General features: G+C 37.8%; 1 protein-coding gene across 1 annotated transcript in view; it reads left to right on the forward strand.

The window, feature by feature from the left end:
• The window catches only part of TOX (thymocyte selection-associated high mobility group box), a 225,922-nt gene that overhangs the window by 197,044 nt on the left and 12,821 nt on the right, over positions 1-16,057 (forward strand). The window contains exons 6-7 of the mRNA XM_010582900.1: positions 2,554-2,634; positions 15,623-16,009. Coding sequence (XP_010581202.1) covers positions 2,554-2,634; positions 15,623-16,009 — 468 coding nt within the window. The remainder of the gene's footprint in view (positions 1-2,553; positions 2,635-15,622; positions 16,010-16,057) is intronic.

Here is a 16,057-nt window from a genome sequence, read left to right on the forward strand (position 1 = left end):
TTTTCCCATCCAGTAAAGACTTTTTTACTCTGATGACCTTCTGTTACATGGTTAATGTTTATATTACCATGGAAGACATGTGACTATTATTGGCTCACCAGAAGACCAGAGAAAAGAGGGCAAGACAATGGGTACACTGAACATGGTAGATGTATAGGTAGGAAATAATTAAATAATGGCTGTATGATGACATTTCTATGAAGTAGTGATGTTTCAGATGGAGATTTACAGAACTGTTGTTAGCTTCATATTATTGAGTTAACCTTGTGCAATATGACTGTTTGAGGGAAAAGTCAGGTCCCAGAGGACTCTTTCAATATGCTGTGACTGTAAGAGCACAGCAGGAGTGTGTATTTTTTATATTTGTGTAATGCAAAATAAAACCCAATGTGGAGGCAGTAGATACATGATCTTTTGAAGATCATTATTCTGTGTAAAATTCTTTGTTCAGCTCTGGTTTTTAAACCGGCTATCAGAATGATGCAGAGGCATTGCAAAATACAAAGCGGAATAACTTAGTCTTTGTTCTGTAGGTCAAGCTAAATTCATTTCAGCAGCTAGGAACAGCTTGTTGACTAATTTTTTATTCATTTTCAAAACAAACAGTACATTTCCCTAATAATCACAAGCGATTACAACTTCAAAAGCAAATTGCTACCATTTTTTTTGCAAAACAATAGGAGATCAGCCAACACTATATATTTATCTTAATCTGGAGAAATTACAAAGGTGCACAGATACAGTTGCACAGCTAAAACCTATCTTTTTTCCTCTGTGTCTTTATATTTACAATTTTAGAAGCCTAAGACTTCTCTGTTTCCATTATGATCTTTTGCTTCCCTGGGAAGCAAAATCTTTAATCCTTTTAGGCAGCCTCTGAGTTTTGCCAGCCTGTATCTGAGGTTTGTTCTGTCTCAGAAAGCAAAGCCTCAGTGAAACAAAAAAATGTTTCACAAGCACATTCTTTATAAAAATGGTGTTGTAGTGGATCCTTCCAGCCTGACACTACTACTCTCATGTCTGCAACTGTATTGTTCTCTGTGAGGGCACTCTGTGCTGCCAAGTCCTCTCCATTACAGGACTGCTGGTTTTACTAGAGCATTAGAAGATCAAAAGAGATCAGTTCAAAGATTCATAAAGTTTATCCTTCTGGAGAGGAGATGCACGCGTGTTTTTTTCAGCTGTGGAATTCAGAACACCCCAAAATTGTCATAAATAGTTTTGCCCATCCTTTATCTTTGAATCAATACCCCGGTTAATTAGGCAGTGTGGAGTGGGAGGGGGAAGGTGGATAGTCTTTACTCTCTTCATGGAGGCTTTCCGCAGGTGCCAGAGTTGTGCGCTTGGCTGGAGAAGTGGGCAGCAGAGACTCAAAGCTGCAGTTCCATTTTGTGCAATATTGTGAATCCCAAATGCCCACAAACACATGAATTAACCTCTGGAATGTGACTTAAAAATTGAGAAATATAACAGCAATAAAAAAGTCAATTTTATTTCCCTTTATTTGTCTCCCTTTTTTTTAAACCTTCAGTTCAGATGTTTTTTCAGGTTTTCCCTGCAACAAGGAAGGCTAGGAGTCAATCCTGCTTAGTTACATGAAGCCAAGACACCAGCATGACTCCTAAATCTACCCTTTCAGAAAAAAAACATGAAGTAGTGAGAAACTCATGATAACATTTGCAAAGAGAAATGCTGACTTGTTCCTGAATCTGTCACTGATGTGGCTAATAGCAAGTCATTACCTAGGCTTCATGGGTCAGAAACTGATTCTCCTCCTGAGAACTTTCAACCCTAAATATCTACCTATGCTTTTCTAACATCATGTTACTGTAATGCTATGAGGTCCTGCCTAACTCTGCGGATAATCTTTGATCTTGAAATCTGGGCAGAATTGAAGTGATTCTCCAAGCTCTTTAATGTATTATGAGATTGTGCACATGCCGCATTTCAAATAATTTGGTGAGTTGAGAGAAATGTACAGAAATAGATCCATGCTCCTGAGAAGTTAATTAGACCGATACAGGATCAAGATGGGAATAATGACTAACATTTATTATCCTTAGCTGCTCCATGAAGCTTCTTTGACTGCCCCCAACAGTTTATCTGGCAAAGAGAGAAAGACTCTTGGCTGATCTGTGTGGTGCCGTCATCTTCTCCTTCATTTAGCTCAGATGTCTTTCTGCATATTCTCATCTTCCCCAGAGGGTTTTAACTCCTCTCACAAGTGGAAGCCGGTGGAGAGGCCCATGCCTGCCTTCCCCCATCTCTAGAGGTCCCATTTGCAAGGACGCCCCACGCTTCACTTTGAACAATTAAACCTGAGATGCTATGAGGGATATTGTTTTGTCATTACTGCTGGGTAGTTAAAGAGTGTTTCACAGTTGGAACAATATTTTCTTTAAAATACTTGATGTTTATTATTTCACTCTTTAAGCAATATGAGGAGGAAAGGCTGTTTACTTAGAAAGACTTTATGAAGATGCATGAGACACACCGGTGATATATAAAAACAAAGCCAGATTAATTTACCAATGTGACACTCTTTGTTTTTAGGTATACAAAAAGAAAACTGAAGCTGCCAAGAAGGAATATCTGAAGCAGTTAGCTGCCTACAGAGCAAGCCTTGTATCCAAGGTAACACATAATGTATATACATACACACACATATATATAGTGACATATTGCAAACCATTTTCAGCATTAATATGGTGCTAGGCACCATAGTATTTAGTGCAAATAGCCCTGTTTGCTATCACCTTAAACTTAGGTTTAAGCTGCAAATGCTCAATAAACACAGTTATCTCTCCATGAAAAGATATCCTTTCCCTTCTCGTCAGAGAGACAGCACTTCTCCAGGCTGGGAGTATCATCACAGTTCAACAGAGGAAGAAGATACCAGTAAGAAGACCTCAATATAACAAACATGCCATGCCAGGCAGTCACTGTTCTACCTCTAAGGGAAAAAAAAGACATATAATACACAAAATGCCTGGTTTTGATTTTGCTTGGGTTTTTTTAAGTACTGTTTTTTTACCTTGCAATCACAATACAGAAAACGTCAAGCTCAGCTCACATAGCAAATTTTCATAAGAAAATGTGAATTTCCATTTTACACCCAGCAAGCAATTTGTGTGAGCACAGCATAGGTCACTGTAAGGCTCTATACTGGAACACACCAGTGTATCCCCAGCACACAGCTAGTAGCAGTTTTCTAAATTGGTTTATACAAACATTCTTAGTGCCCATAATTTTGTAATAGACTCTTTAAAATTTGTAGTAGACTTTAAAAAATGCAGAAGAATGTGAAATTACTGCACTGTGTCAATGTGAAAAAACAATTGAACAACTTCAGAATCATACCAGTTAGAATCACTTGGTTTGGGTCTGTCAAAACAAATTTAGATATATCTTGTTCTTACATAGATAAAATTAATTTTAGAGGTAAAGATGGAAGTATGAAGGACTGACATATGTGACATGGGTAGAACTTTTTGTTCGTGTTAAATGTTTTTGGGGTGGTTGGTCCTGCACTATACTTCTCTGTATATTATATTAATTTGTACACATTTTCAGGGGAAGACTATATGATTAGCCATCCAAGGACCTTTCATGCATCTTTCTACATTATCTTAGTATATGGTCAGTGTTTGTTCTGAATTTAAAAGTCTGAAGTAGGGGTGTTACCTCATTCATTTTGGGGGATTGTGTCTTATGCATTTTAATTTTATATCTACCATCATAAATACTAATGCATTTAGTTAAAGTGATTTACAGGGTACCTTTAATTTCTGTTTTAGGGCTGTTTGGTTCTAGAAACACTTATTGCCTTCAGAAAGAGTACCACAAGGACACAAACAAACATTTTTTTTTGAAATAGCCTGCTTATTGGCAAAAGATAGGTCTAAAAAGCTCAAAATATTCCAAGAGGTTTTGAAGGAATGCATGAAGCCAACTTTTCACTTGTGAAAATAACTCATATGTCATTATTCAGCACATTGTCAACTGTTTACATAACATTCTATATAGCTCAGTTTTGAAATGGCACATATAAAAAACCTGAGATTTTTATTTTGGTTTTTTTGGGGGGAGGGAAGATAAAAAATTATATTATGGCATTTTCTGAGATTTGTTTTTAGAAAAAAAAATTAAAAGATTGTTGATCAGTTCAGTGCATGAAGCCATTTGTGCATATATTTAAATTTGTTGTTAGCCAGAAAAGCACTGGAGCATTTTCTTAACTTTTAAGCAATTATTTAAATTCTGCCCATACTGTAATGCTTTCCTCTAGTGTGGAAAGTTTCAAAATAGAAACATAATCAAGCCGAGTACTAATTGCTTACTCTCATGAACACGCTCAATGAATCCAACAGAGCTGGCATGTAACTAAAGCAAGTCCATTTTGGAATAAGGATGTAAAATACCCAGATGTAATATTATAGCAGTATATTCTAAATTATCATTATTAAATATTTATGTGGCACCAAAAGAGTTGTAGTTCTTTAGACAAGCATGTACACATGAAGAAATATATATAATACATTATTAAGATTGTTTGGAGTCCATCTGGTCTTTTATGTCCATGTGTTATATTATCATCCATAAAAGCTACTTTTAGAAAATTTTATTAAGATTCCAAGACCTCATTCTCAAAAGTTAAGAGACGTCAAAAGTAACATATCTTCTCCAAAAATGCTTTAATAGAATAATAATTATTTGCTCACATGGTGTTTTAAACTTTATGCTGCACTCTGTGTGACTCTGATTTCACATGCTTATAATCAGGTGTTCACCCTGGGAGCTCCTGTGTTGTATTTACTGCATGTTGTTTGACCTTGCTTCTTTATAGGATTTTCTGTGCTGCTCATCCCTACAGTGTTTTAGTGTAAAGAAATTATCAGTAATACTCTGGAGGGGGAAGTTTGTATTGTCCATATTTTCAAACACAGCTAAATCATTGTGAAATCAGGGTTTCAGTAATTTTGGATGTCCTGCTTGGGACATCTAGAACTTCATTTTTCAGAGTATTTGACTAATATTATACCTGTCATGTTCATAGCAGAGCTCCAATGACTTCAGTGTCAACTGGCTGGCAGCTATGAGATGTTCAGTTGTGCTTCACATCACATCAGGACATCCTCTTGCTATCCAAATGATACAAGTTACCCAATTATCAAACTTTCTTCCTTCTCCCCTCCCAGAGGACTCTGCCTGTGGGAAGAGGCAGGCACAAGCAGGCAAGGGTGCTGCCCAGGTCCCCTGTCTCCAGCTCAGCAGGTGCCTCACACCTCCCAAAGCAGCTGCTCTACCAGTTTCCTAACTTTTGAACACTGATTCTTCACTTTTTAAATTAAGTATAGCTAGTTTTAAACAACTAGTGAGTGTAGGGCTTGTATGTGAGTGTTTGTGTATGTTTTTCTGCATGTATTTGCAAGTCTTCATTTTTCTGAAAAGCAAAGGAATGGACATATGCCATGTTATACCTGAGTGGACCAGCCTTGGAGTTGAATTCACTGTAACCATCCTGGCCATTTGAGATGCTGGAATAGTCAGAATAGAAGATTGCAGAGGAATCTCCTTTTGCCAGGAGATTTCTTAGCCTCTGCCTGACAGGAGAATAATGAAATTCAGGAACGCTGGTTTCCATCCCAAGCTCTGGGGTGGGAGTGGACTGTCAGGTGGAGATGGTGGGCTTCTCCATGATACTCAGCCCTTTGCACCCTTCCCTTCTCTTCTCTTCTCTTCTCTTCTCTTCTCTTCTCTTCTCTTCTCTTCTCTTCTCTTCTCTTCTCTCCTCTCCTCTCCTCTCCTCTCCTCTCCTCTCCTCTCCTCTCCTTTCCTCTCCCCTCCTCTTCTCCCCAACAGCAAACCTTTACTTCAGCCAGTCTTTTTCCTAGTCTTTCTCTTGTCTTCTGCATCCTCACTTCTCCTTCATACACTCATAGTGACGGAAACTGGAGATGAACATGAGGGACAGACTACCTGGTTTTCATCATAAAGAGCAACCAGTACTGGGAAAGCCCACGTGGAGGAATAGTCTCAGCTGCTTTCTTAGATGATACACGTTTATAAATTTGAGTGTCATTTCATGGGAAGACAAGATATTAATCTTTGACACAATCTGTCATTGTCCCTTCCAGAGTTCAAGTCCCTCTTCCATTGCATCTTAAGGAAGGGCACACAACCCTTTGGGGGGCGTACTGTGCTTTCCTCTGGGTGCATTCTTGACAAAGCTGAGCAGTTCTGATTGGAGTTTGTCACACACACACAGAGAAGTCACTCACACACCTAGCATGTGTAATTTCAGACTATGTTACCTGACAAAATCATAATGAAAAGAGTGGAAGTGTCATCAGCAACTTCAGTAATAGGATTGCCAGCACATCTCTAGTACACTTTTAAATGCTTTAGTGACGTCTTTATAAAATAGGGCTACCACCCAGTAAATAAGGTAAACATATGATTGTGTAAATATGTCAGTTATGCATTAGTCCCCGTTTAATTCATCAGTTTATTTCCTTTATTTTCTCCTTTTTATAATGATTGAAATTAATGGGGCTGTTGTTGAGTTTGTTCATGTGTGTAGGAATTGATACGTAAAGTAAAAATCACATTACAAAGCATTATATCTTCTGCTATGCAGATTGCCATATTGCTTATAGTACTGACTAAGCCTTTGCATTGTAAACAAGTGTCTTTATATTTGCCCTTAGTTGCAACTTTTAGTACTATTCAGGTCCAGAAATGCAGTCTCTGGTATCTGGTAATTTGTACAGCATTACATAAAATGCTGTGAATTGCAATTTTACTTTTTCATAAAACAAGCACTTTTTCTAGCTTAACCAGCCTTTTTTCTGGCTGACATTAGAGTTTTTGCTGCATCTTTCAAATATATATATTTAATACAGATATATATGGGTAAATGTTAAACACTTTCAGATATTATATATGGGCATCTGTATATTTATATACCAAAATATGCATATTTGTATTTAGCATGCATAATATATATGTGTATATGTTATACCTATATGCATGTTAACTATAGCAGTACAAGTTTAACTCTTTGAATAGTACAAACAAGATTTCTCTTCCCTGTTTTGTTCTCTCTGGCTAAATGAATCTTTTAATTCTCTCTGTGTAGTGACACAACTTCAAGTTTCATGCAGACATGTTTTAGCAGCTATGGCTGAAGCTAAAACCTCTCAGCAAGGAGAATATTATTCAAATTCAAAATACCCAAGCATATTTCAAAACTCCGGTGTTGTAGCTAAGTCAAAGTGGTGTCCTCACTTGACATTGCAGTAAATGCGTTGGACATTTTTCAGTTTTGTGGACAGTGCAAATCCTTCGGACATGTAAAATTGCATCTTGAAGTATATGGCAGACATAGCTTTTCTAGCTCATTGCCTTGCAATTACATTTCATAAAAAAACTAAAGGTCATATCTAGTAAGACTGGCATTGCCTTAATGCCATTAGCGCAGCAATTTCTAACCAGAGAGTTTCCAGGCACCCAAAATACCTGCTACACTGCCTATGTTGTAATACAATTGAACAGCCTAAGGAATTTGAGTCTCTTAAGACTGCAGTGAATATACATGAAAAAGTTTGAGCTACTTGTAAAAAGCAAAATGGAGACCATGTTAAAAAAACCACAAAACTCCAAACTCAAACAGTAAACTTGGTATTAGTTTCCCATTTCATATATGTATGTGGTGAGAGCACTTGCCTAACATATAAAACGCAAAAAAATATATCAGCTCTCCCAGGCCGTGCATCTCCCCACTGCTAAGTAAATGCAGAAGTGCAGGTGTGCTGTCTCCACGATTTGTTTTCTGTAGTCCAGTGAATCCCAAATTCTTTTCTGCATAGTGACCAGTCTTCAGCTGTAGGGGAGCACTGTATCCTGGCTCACTCCTCCCTGAAATAAGCAGCTGCTGGGGTGTAAGACATTTCTTTTGGAAATATAATTCTGAATATCTCTTGACAGAGTAGATGACTGAACTGTCTTGTCTCTTGGTCAATGCTTTTATCAGTTGGCTATTGCATACAAGGAGAGCAGCATCCCTTCTGCTGCTGGCAGAAAGGCACCTGGTTTCTACTTTTTGAGACAACAGATTTCTATATTCTATCTAGCCCCAGTCCATGCAGATGTTTTGGAATTTCATAAAAGAGTTTAGGCTGTTCTCAGTGAAAGCATCAGAGAAAGAATAAATAAAAAATACGGTTATGTTTGATGCATGATATTTTTAATTTTTTTGTAGCTATTAAAGTGCTACAAGGCATTTGGCAATATTTCCCTTAAAACAATAACCAAAAAAAACCCAGAATGATGACATACAGTTACAGCTTTTACTCTTTTTTCCATTAAACATTAGAATCCCTAGCTGGGAAAACTATAATATAAGGCCTTTACAGCAGGTACTTCATGCTTCTGTGATACCTTGGTCTTTCATTCTTTCTGGAGTTATTATGAAGTAGTCAGAAATTTTCAAGGAATAATAAATAAAATTATGTATGTGCAAGTATGTGATGCATCAGAGTATCTGGTAAGTGAACATATATATTTATAAAACAATTGTCTAATCTGATAATAACACAAATCCAACCATCTTCTTTTCTAGCAAGGAAACCCACTATCTACTGCAGCTGAAAATGTAGAGCAAACTATATTTAAGTTGATGCCATGAATTCGATTTGAGGCTAAATCATGTGAAGCTTTACCTTCAGCAGTGCAAAACCGAGAGATGCTCTCACATAATTTCTGCCAAAAATGGCAGAAATGTCTTGAGCTTGAGAGAAGCCAGATTTTGATTTGGAGAGGAACTGTGTTTATTTTTGAAGTGAGTTAATAAAACTAGATTTCACTATTAGCCTAGTGCTTCCATTTGGGGAATTAGAACACTTGTATCAAATTAAAGTTGCATATCCTTTATCACATGTACCCAGGTTACATTCATAAAACATCCATTTTTACTTACATACCCTGAATGAATCCATGACAATCCCCTGTAGATGATGACAAAATGTATATTTAGATTTGAAGATGTTCTTCTGAGCCACCTCAGCTAATTATAGATGACAACCCATGGCTTACTCCTTTGTTCTGAAACATCAAGAATGTGTCAAAAAGCTTTCTGAACTCTCTGGAGTCCCAGATGTTGTTATTGCAATAGGTGACTGGAATTAACAAAATATGAAACGTCATTTGCTAAGAGCCTCTTATGACTTAGGTAGGAAGGCAGCTGTACTGCAAATATGCATATGAGTTCTCTACCGGAGTGGATGGAGTTAAGTCAAAGGAATCTCTAAAGGAGTTAAAGAGCTAAGCAGGAAAGAGAAAACGCTGAAGAGAGAAGTCATTCTCTCATAAACAGCTTCACAGGGGTATTAATAAAATGGCTGAGCCCATGTAGGCTAGAAGAAGGGGTCCTTCTCAAGGACAGGCTTGGGGTTGGAAGTGACCTAAAATGTCAAAAATGTTAAAACTGGACAGGATTATGTGAACACAGAAAAGCTGAGAGAAGGAATAAACAATTCAAGATGTTCCTTCCACCAAAGAGACAGCAAAGACAGCAGATGCAAACTTAAGCTTAGGTAAGCTTTGTAGGAGCTGCATAAATATTCAGCCAATTTCCTTCTATCTACCTCTTTAATGTCACAGTACTGAAGATAACTCATTTAAAGCTGAGTCAGGCCTGCCTAAGTTTGATCACAGCCTGCACAGTCTGGACCTTCCTGGTACCAGCTGACATAATCACTGCTGTTACCTGAATGTAACCTTCATTCTGGTCATAGAGTCCAAAAATTGTTGAATTCCTCAGCATGGCTCAAGGACAGATACCAGTCACTAGATGTGCACATGGCACCATCATGAAAAGGGACAGTGTGGCAACTATGTAGGTTTCTGACACATATTCGTGTAAAACCTGAATTGAGTTAAACTCTTTTCTAGGCCTTGAAATGCTCACATAGTACACATCTTGTCTACATAGACAAGTCCTTGTCTATCTAGAGAGGCTACGAAACCTCTGTTTCTCATTTAAAGAGAAGTACCTGTTTCTCATTTAAAATAAAACTATGTTACACCATTTTGGCTATATAAAAAAATCTTCTGAGGTTGGAACAGGTTATGTTCACCCACAGGTAAAGCTGTTTGCATTGATAGAAAGTTTATGCTGGCCATATTGGCCATAAGGCTCATGTCTTTGCCCTTGAGGAAGTCTTTCAGCATGTATTTAAAGGACATATAGGCATCCAATAGTACCAAGAACATTTACTGAATGTTCTGAATGTACTGAATCTATTTACTGAGTATTTTACCCTAAAGGAGAGATTAATTGCTGATGTTAATAAAGAAGTATTTTGATAATGTCTGGTCTGTAAACAACTGGAATTATATTGCTCCAACTGAAAGGCTTTGATCATTAACTGATTTTGTGAAATTGATAGAATAAGGAAAAAACTAACTTTTTTCTCTGTAAGTAAAACAACTATTGTTTCTTTGGGACAACACTGACGTTGATTTTATATTGCAAACAGCAATATTAGTTGAGCACTTCTTACTAGAATGAAATTATTGCAAAATTAATTATTTAATTCCCATATATGATGGCATCATAAGCTATAGTAGATAAGAATGCTGAATAGAAAGCATGTATGCAGTATGCAAATTGAAGATGTTCATATACATATGTTTAGATATATATCTATATGGTCCTACTTGCTGGAAACATTTCTAGCAGTAACTGCATTAATGTGTTAAAAAAGCAAAATGAAGCAAGTATATGCACTTGTAGTTTCTAGGTATGCTCTGAAGAAACACAGGTCAAAAGTAGTGCTCATCAATTGGGAATGATTCTCAGCCTCTGTTAGCCAGGCCCTGCCTGGTTTTCATGAAAAATGAAACGGACATCCAGACATTAAGACTGAAGTAACAGTGTTGGGCTCTGATCCAAATTCCTCTTAAGTTAATAGGAGACTTTCTGTTAAATTCAGTAGTGTAAGGATCAGGCCCTTAGAGTTCTGCCTTGTTAAAACATGTCCTTGCTTTACTTTCAGTCACATGGATGTTGTTTATGTTCCAACAGAAATGGGGTTAGAAGAGCCAACAGTAGCCACAAGGCAGCCACAAGTTAGAATCAAAACCCATGTGTAGGTTTCAACAGCTGCTTGGTTACCCAGATATACAGGTGAGGGTTAAAGTGCAACTTTTCAAAGTGGAAGTAAAATCATATCCCAAAGGAAGCTGTGGAGACGCCAGAATGGCATCGCTAGGCTGTTGCTCTTTTCTCTGACATGACTAAATTGAGCAGGATGTCCGTACCAAAACCATTTCTCAACTGCAGGAGTGGGTTGGATGTTTGGGGGTGAGGGAAATCCCAGTGTCGCTTTCCTTTAAGGAACTGACACCCCCCTGTGCCTGAATTCAGTCCATGATAAGAAGGACCATTGGTCCCAGGGCAGTTCTCCTTAGAAAAGAATAGCACAATTGAATGAGCAATGCTTAACCCCTTAGCCTAATTTAATTTGGCAATTATGCGTAAGGAGGTTTGGCACACAATAGGACAGTAGAAGGTGGATGAGAAAGTTCACTTTGCTCTAGAATTGGAAGGAAGGGCATGAGTTTGGTGAAAACGGTGGGGAATAACTTGATTCAGCACTTCCTGAACTTTGTGCAAAATGATCAACTCTCAACAATTTCTCTGAAGAACATCACTCATCTGTATCATCACACATTTCCTTGAAAGTATGATACAAGTAGAAACATTTTGTGGACTGAGAGTCATGCACCAGTACTTGTAATTAATATAATTATATTCATTATCATCAGAGTTAACGGTAGTGGGTTTTTTTGTTTCCTTCTTTTCCCTATTTCTCTTGTACTTTCATTCTCTTTCTGTTGGGATTTCAAAATGTTCTTCCCTCTTTTTCTTTGAGTTTCAGTAAAAACAATAGATTCTCATGGACAAAAAAAAAAAAAGGTGGTTTTGTGTTATGCCTAAAGGGCAGTCATAGTTTTTATGTAGCATTCCATTGTGTTGGCCTACCTACTTTGTCTTCACCTTCTGATTTTTTTTTTTAAATTTAGGCACAGTATTAGATGATGATGTTAGATGGAGAGGCAGGTCCATAAGAAACCCTACTCCCAGCCCGTGAGTAGGCTTTGACCTAAACTTCAGAACAAGTAGAAGCCACTCAAAGAGCATAAAGGACTGTCAAGAAAAGCTAGTTTGTGGTCCTAGTGTATATTTGCTAATGTATGTGTACAATACCATGTCCTACCAGTAACTAAATATAATATTCTGTCACCCTCTAGTGGTGGGTCTACAACACCATACTTCTGATAGTAGTGATAAAAGATTTTCTCACTGCACGTCTAGTAGGAGACCTTGTTGCATGTAGAAGATACTAAGCTTCAATGTTTGGTGACCTGTGTGTACAGATTTGTAATTTTGGTCTCCACTGCATATATCTGTAAATTAATTGTATCCTATAACTTCATGCCAAAAATTAGAGATGTAAATTGTCTGTGTTGGTTTTGGATAGATTATTTAACTAAGGGGGTTGGGGGGACGGGGGGGGTGTAAATTATTTCTGTGTTTTTCTCCTTGAATAAGGCAAGAGAAAATTGCTTGAATTCAAACCTGCAAAGCTAGGGAACATGACTGTACATTTGAAGCCCATATTGGCTAATCAAATCCCTTCTTTCTTAGTTTCTAGTTTTACCCATAATAAAAGTCCTTATCTAAGACTGTCTGATGATGTACTGGACAGGTGCAATGCCTATTCAAATCTGTGAAAGAGTAATTGTACGTGAAATGATAGTGTGACCTATGCATCATATATACTTCTTGGTATATTTCACAGTAAAGCAACATAACAAAGCCAAAATATTTGACATCACCTATTAAATTAGCTTCAGCAATACTTAGAAAATCTGTGTTTCTGACCCAGCCCTAGAAAAAGCTGAAAGTGCGGTATGCTGGAGAATAGCATTTAATGGGTTCATTTATTAAGATCCCCAGTAACTGATAATATTGATGTGTTTTACACTAATATTGGACAAGTTGGCTTCAGATCACATATGATTTAAAGCATCCTAAGTAGCAGCAAAATACTTGGTCTGAAACTGAAGTGTTGTGCTTTTCACTGCATCAGGAGGTAGTGAAACATACAGAAAGCTGATTGACAGCTTGAGACAACTGGAACAGTCCCTTTTGATCACTTTGCAGACTCTCTTCTCAGAGGTAAAGCAAGTGTTATTTGTCTCTGGCCTGAGACTGTACGATTCCTCCTAACATAACTTGGTATTTGAAGTATTAAATTATACTAACTATCTGATATGTCTGTAATTTTATCAGTATGGCCCATGCATTCACCACTTACGTGTGAACTCAGATTTACCCAATAATTAAATTGGTTTACTATATCTTTGTTAAAGAGGTGTATGGAAGCATCTTTGTAGTCACAAATGAACTATAAGTATGTATCAGTGTGTCACAAATAGTGCCACAAAGGCTTTTTGATACGTTCTCACCAGGAGGAATTGTTTAACCAATCTGCCCTTAGACACTTCAGGAGCAATTATCCCTGCTTGGACCAGATAGGGCCTGCCAGCTACATCATGGAAAGGCAAGCTGCTTTCATGACGGGACGATGCTCTCAGTAAAACTTCAAGTTTCTCAAGAAAGGACACAACATATGCCTCCTGTAATGTATAAAGAGGTCGGGACACTCAAGAGGAGGGTCCTGACCATGCTGCTAATTAGCAAACCTGCTTCTGAATCTCTGAAATTTCAGCAAACCTGCCAGTCTTTGCTCCCACACTCACGAGAGTGTCCTAAAAATACAACTGGGAAGAGGGGGGAAATATGTCTCATGTTGTCATGAACATTAGTTCAGTGTTTTAAAAATAATACCAAAAAAGTGGCAGATTTTGCACCTACTTTCAGGTTTTATTGTTTAGTGTCTCTGGGGTTTTCTGTCTGTATCTGAATCCTGCAAACATGCATATAATACATATTGCACACATGTACACCCACATGCAAGCAGAGCCAGGCAGATCCACAGAGGCAGAGGTTTGCATTCATTTTATCATATTCATTTAATTGTCCTTAGTTTACTGGAAAAAACAAGGGTTTTTTGCTAATGGCACTGCATGTATACTTAGGGAAAATGAAGTTACCTTTCTCATCTTTATCATCACAATTTCAATGAAGCAATTTCAGTAACACACGTGTCAGCGGATTGTTGGTGATGGTACATCCTTCAGAAAGAATACAAATAGACTTCACTGACCCTGGAGTGCTGAGACTAACATGAAACTTACCCTGACTTGTAAACTGAGCAAACATGACATGGAGGTCACAGAATAAGGGCATATATGCATCTTTCAGCCCTTGTTTTGACAAAGTGACTTCTTTCTCCGGGGGGACATTTCTGCCATTTTTTTCCAGCATGTTTCACCTTTCACTGACTATTAATCCCGGTATGACTTAACTGCAAATGATAATTCCCACCTATAAGCTCATGGGAGTTAATTCTTAAATTTTTTTTCATCATTTATTTGAGCACACAGAGTTAGCACTCAGAAGATCTAAGAAAATAAGGGTACGGAAAACAACTTAAATTGAGTTTAAGTAAGTAAGTCAAATGTAACAAGTTATAAATATTACAACAGAGAGTATTATTAAAATTCACATTCATTAATGGGAAGTTTTTATTACTAGCAGATTTAAGAAATCAGGGCAGACCGTAAAATTTTTTAAAATCTGTGCATTTTCTAATATTCTATGCAGTATTCTTCCAGGTTTAGTAAGATAGCTTCCCTGTGTCTGATGCAGTCTAACATTTATATAGACATCAGTTCTAAACAGAGTTTTCAGAACTTTATGAATGGTATTAACAAAGGAAGTTTTGCTAAAAGTGAACTTATTTAGAATATTTTTATTTTTCTGAATGCATGGCTCATGAAACATGTCTATACAGGCATGGATAGCTTCTCAGCACAGAATACTTCAAAATAAGGGTATTGGCACAGCAACTAGCATATTCATTCAATGCAGTAGAGCAACTGTGGATGGGGTTTAGCCTCTTCATTATGTTAGCTAACTGATAAAGCGCTATTAGCAGCTATCAATGTGTATGGCGAAGGACACTGAAATTCTTAGCCCTGGTTTGCAGATGGGAAAATGAGACACGTTGAAGACCACTGCAGACTTTTGCTGGAACCCACCCTCCCGAACCTCTTTTCAACGAGGCCATCAAATTTGAGGACGATAGTAGTGGCTGCTTATGTGAATAAATATGACAGGCTTGACTGTCTTCGTTGTGTAGGTTATTAGGTCAGCGATGAAAGTTTCAAGTCTGGAAAAAGCAAATGTCAGATTAGACTGGGAAAGAGAGGAGCTAACTTCTTTTTTTACAATGGTGAAGAGAAAAGTATAATGTAAAAGGGATTAATTCTTTTTCTAGTGTAATAACCATACTCCATTTCAAGGACAATTTGATGGTCCAGATATTTGTTCTCCCATGGTGCAACTCTTAAACAGACTTTAGGGTGTAGAACAGTAGCATTTTGTAGCTTCTAAGTATTGTCTGGTTTTTGTTTTTCTCAACAGAGCTACAGTGAACCTGTTGATGTTAAAGCCTCCCCACAACCTCAGATGATGAATTCAAAGCAGTCAGTGTTTCATGGGCCCACCCAGGCTCACTCTGCACTGTACCTCGGTTCCCACTACCACCAACAACCAGGAATGAATCCTCACATCACTGCCATGCATGCCAATATCCCCAGGAACATAGCGCCCAAGCCCAACAACCAAATGCCAGTGACTGTTTCCATAGCAAACATGGCTGTTTCCCCACCGCCACCTCTTCAGATCAGCCCCCCTCTGCACCAGCATCTCAACATCCAGCAACACCAGCCAATTTCAATGCAGCAGTCCATTGGAAACCAGCTACCGATGCAGGTCCAGTCTGCTTTACATTCACCTACAATGCAGCAAGTAAGTTTGAGCTTTTCTGTCGTCTGGGGAAATTTTTTGGGGGGGGGG

This window comes from Haliaeetus leucocephalus, unplaced genomic scaffold, assembly GCF_000737465.1.
Source record: "Haliaeetus leucocephalus isolate CR32 unplaced genomic scaffold, Haliaeetus_leucocephalus-4.0 Scaffold858, whole genome shotgun sequence".
Taxonomy (NCBI): Eukaryota; Metazoa; Chordata; class Aves; order Accipitriformes; family Accipitridae; genus Haliaeetus; species Haliaeetus leucocephalus.